General features: G+C 37.1%; 1 protein-coding gene across 1 annotated transcript in view; it reads left to right on the forward strand.

The window, feature by feature from the left end:
* NDUFAF5 (NADH dehydrogenase (ubiquinone) complex I, assembly factor 5) overlaps positions 1-3,226 on the forward strand; it is a 51,958-nt gene that overhangs the window by 24,326 nt on the left and 24,406 nt on the right. The window contains exon 6 of the mRNA XM_006894761.1: positions 1,396-1,435. Coding sequence (XP_006894823.1) covers positions 1,396-1,435 — 40 coding nt within the window. The remainder of the gene's footprint in view (positions 1-1,395; positions 1,436-3,226) is intronic.

Genomic DNA, 3,226 nt, shown 5'->3' on the forward strand with positions numbered 1-3,226 from the left:
TATAGTCGATCTGATTCCTATGCATACCATCAGGTGAAGTTCATGTGTATAAAAATGAATTCAAAGATCTTGTCCTCAAATAGATAATTCTATGTGGTATATTAATTCTCCCACTTTATTATTATAGTCAGGTAGACTAAAAAAAATACACCTCACCATACTCATTATGTTCAGTAAGACTGTTGTGAAAGCTGTTTTTAGAGTGATTTATTATATCAGTTTGATTCAGAGATTGCCAGTTGCAATATTGAAATTCCTTTGTGCTGAGCAGCGCCTCAATCACAGATTACTTGAAATCATTGGTCACCTTAGTTCATTTCCTCAGTGAATTTGTAATTGCTTCCCTACTTTCTTAGATAGTGCTGAGCTAATTTAGGAAAATACCACATTCTGTCTTGAAATGGAAAGCTTTAAGGCAGAAGATCATAACCTGATCTTTAAAGTCAGCTTATCTGCTTGCTATTTGTAGGTAACTAATTTTGATGATTTTCAGTTCTTCATATGATAGAGCATGTGCTATGTAATTGCTTGGAAGTATTTTGAAAGTTATTACAAGTTTAACGAAATACAGAGCACAGTGAGTATTCAGCATTCGGCATGACCCTTTGATCCTGTTGCACAGGAGTGTGAGTGGTCTGTTTCTTGCCGTCATGTATACGGTGAAGCACTAAGAAGGGTCAGAAGACAGTACAAGAGCCTTCCTATTTTCTTCTCAGTTATTAGCTGAATATGATGAAGCTCTAGTTTAAGTAAATAGAGCATTTTAATTATCTGAAATATATAAAATTGGTGAATTTGAAATATGCTAATTACTTATTCATCTCTAGGAAAATATGACTTGGATTTTACATAGGTTATTATGCTTTTCTGGAAAAACTGTTGGATTTAATTTGTGAGCTTCTTTGATCATATCATCAGGTGATTATTTTAATTACCTTCCTCAAATAACATCCCAGAAAATCATTTTTAAGATGAAAGGAGAAAATAGGAATGATTGCAGTTTATTCTGCACTAAAAAATAAGTAGGAGGAAACTCTGATAGCCTAGCAGTAAAAAGCTGCATTGTAAAACCAAAGGTATGTGGTTCGAATCCACCAGATGCTCTGCTGGAGAAGGTGGGGCAATCTCTTCCAGGGCATGTCGGATCTGACTTAACGTTATACAACAAGAGGGGGGAAAAATTAGGAAGCTAACCATATCAATTTTTCTTAATTAAAGTTATTTACAGATATGGGAGAACCTTCTGTTTTCTAAGGTTTTCTCCTGGAAATAATGATTTTAAAATGTGTGAAACAGGCACTGAATTTTGGTAGTTTCTGACATCAAACTAACACTGTTTTAGGCTTATCATTCTACCAATTAAGGTAAAACAAATATCTGTTTTTGTTATTTTAGCTTGCACTGGGTAAATGACCTTCCTAGAGCACTTGAACAGGTGAGAAAACTTGTTTTTATTATAATATTCTATAATATTTGTTATTATTGTTAAATAATATTTATTAGGAACTTATAAAACTTTAGTTTTCACAAACGATTTGCTAATTAGACAATTAGAAGACCAGTAGTAATTAATTATATAAAATGTAACGACATCAGGCTGGAGACTAAGGTGCACTTGATCCAGGCTATAGTCTTCACAATTACATGCTATGCATCGGAGAGTTGGACAGTGACTAGGGATGATAGAAAGAGAATTGATGCCTTTGAGCTGTGGTGCTGGAGAAGAGTATTGAATATACCATGGACTACTAGGAGAACAGACAGTTTTGTCCTGGAGAGGATGAAGCCAGAATGCTCCTTGGAGTCAAGGATTCTGAAGCTTCGTCTGACATACTTTGGACATGTTACAAGGAGGGACTGCTCCTTGAAGAGGGACATCATGTTCGGCAGAGTGGAGGGACAGCGCAAGAGAGGAAGACCCTTGATGAGATGGATCAGTTCTGTGATTGGGGTGGTGGGAATGAGTGTGTCAGAGACAACGAGGTTGGCACAGAATAGAGCGGCGTTTAGGGTTCTTGTACATAGGGTTGCTATGAGTTGCAAGCTACTCAATGGCACATAACAACAATATATGAGTGAGTGTATAAATCAAAATGTACATGAATGAAATACAATGTATATGAATGCTTGTATGTAAACCAATAAAGAATTTCTTTTCTGGCAAGCTTTGTCTGTTGCCCTTTGGCATATTAAAAAATATCTTGAGTAACTCTCCTGAGTATTTTAGGAAATACAGTTCTAGAGATAAGCTTTAAAGTTGTGTGAAGTAACTGCCACATAATACTAACATCACAAGATATTTTGTATATGATTCCTTTTCTCTTAATTGCCAGTGAACATTTTGTGGGCAAGGATCTATTTATTTATATTTCCTCCATATCCCATAGAGCATATTTGGTAAGTGTTTGTTGATTGACATCTGTCAGTTAACACGAGAGGTATAGGAAAAGGCATTGTGTTCAACAGAGGAAAAAAGGGCTTTGGTGCCACATAAATTAGTTTTTTCTCTGTACAATTGAAAGCCACTGGAAAATTTTGAAGAGGAAAAGTAAAAAAGTAGATAGGCGAGTAATAGCTGCCCTCCCTTAAACTTTCACGATTTGCCAACATATATACTCTAAATAAACCTGGATGTTATTTTCATTTTGCTGATTAGAAAACAGATCTGGAGAAGTTGGTTTGATTGAAAGGAGACTGTTGGTCCAGGGATATGATAAATTAAGCCTTGGTGACAATAGTAAGAATTAAGTGGAAGAGAGAGTATTCCGTTAGGATTCAGAAGAAACTGAGGAGTTTAATGATTGATTGGGTCTCATGATCAAAGAGAAGACATCAAAGTTTCCCTTCTTCTTCAGTGTGTGTTTCTGGAAGACTAGTGACGTTCGAGGAGGGGTAGCAACAACCACATAAAGGACCTAGAAAATCCTAACTTAAAAGAAATACGGCAGTTGGGAATAGGAGTTGGTATGACAGTTGCTGGAACGAATGTCGTGGGGTTTTTGCGTCTTCGATTACATGGGAAGATGGGATGAGTCTGCGGGGTCTGAGGCTGTCCTCTAAGCTGCCCAACTTCAGCTAGTCAGATGCCTAACCCCTCCTCTGAGCGGATTTATCAACAATCTGTGTTATGCAGATGACACAACCCTGCTTGCTGAAACTGAAGAGGACCTGAAGCGCCTGCTGCACAGTGTCAAGGACTGCAGCCTACAATATGGATTGAGGCTCA

Source organism: Elephantulus edwardii, unplaced genomic scaffold (assembly GCF_000299155.1).
Source record: "Elephantulus edwardii isolate Elephantulus edwardi_28Jun2011 unplaced genomic scaffold, EleEdw1.0 scaffold00150, whole genome shotgun sequence".
Taxonomy (NCBI): Eukaryota; Metazoa; Chordata; class Mammalia; order Macroscelidea; family Macroscelididae; genus Elephantulus; species Elephantulus edwardii.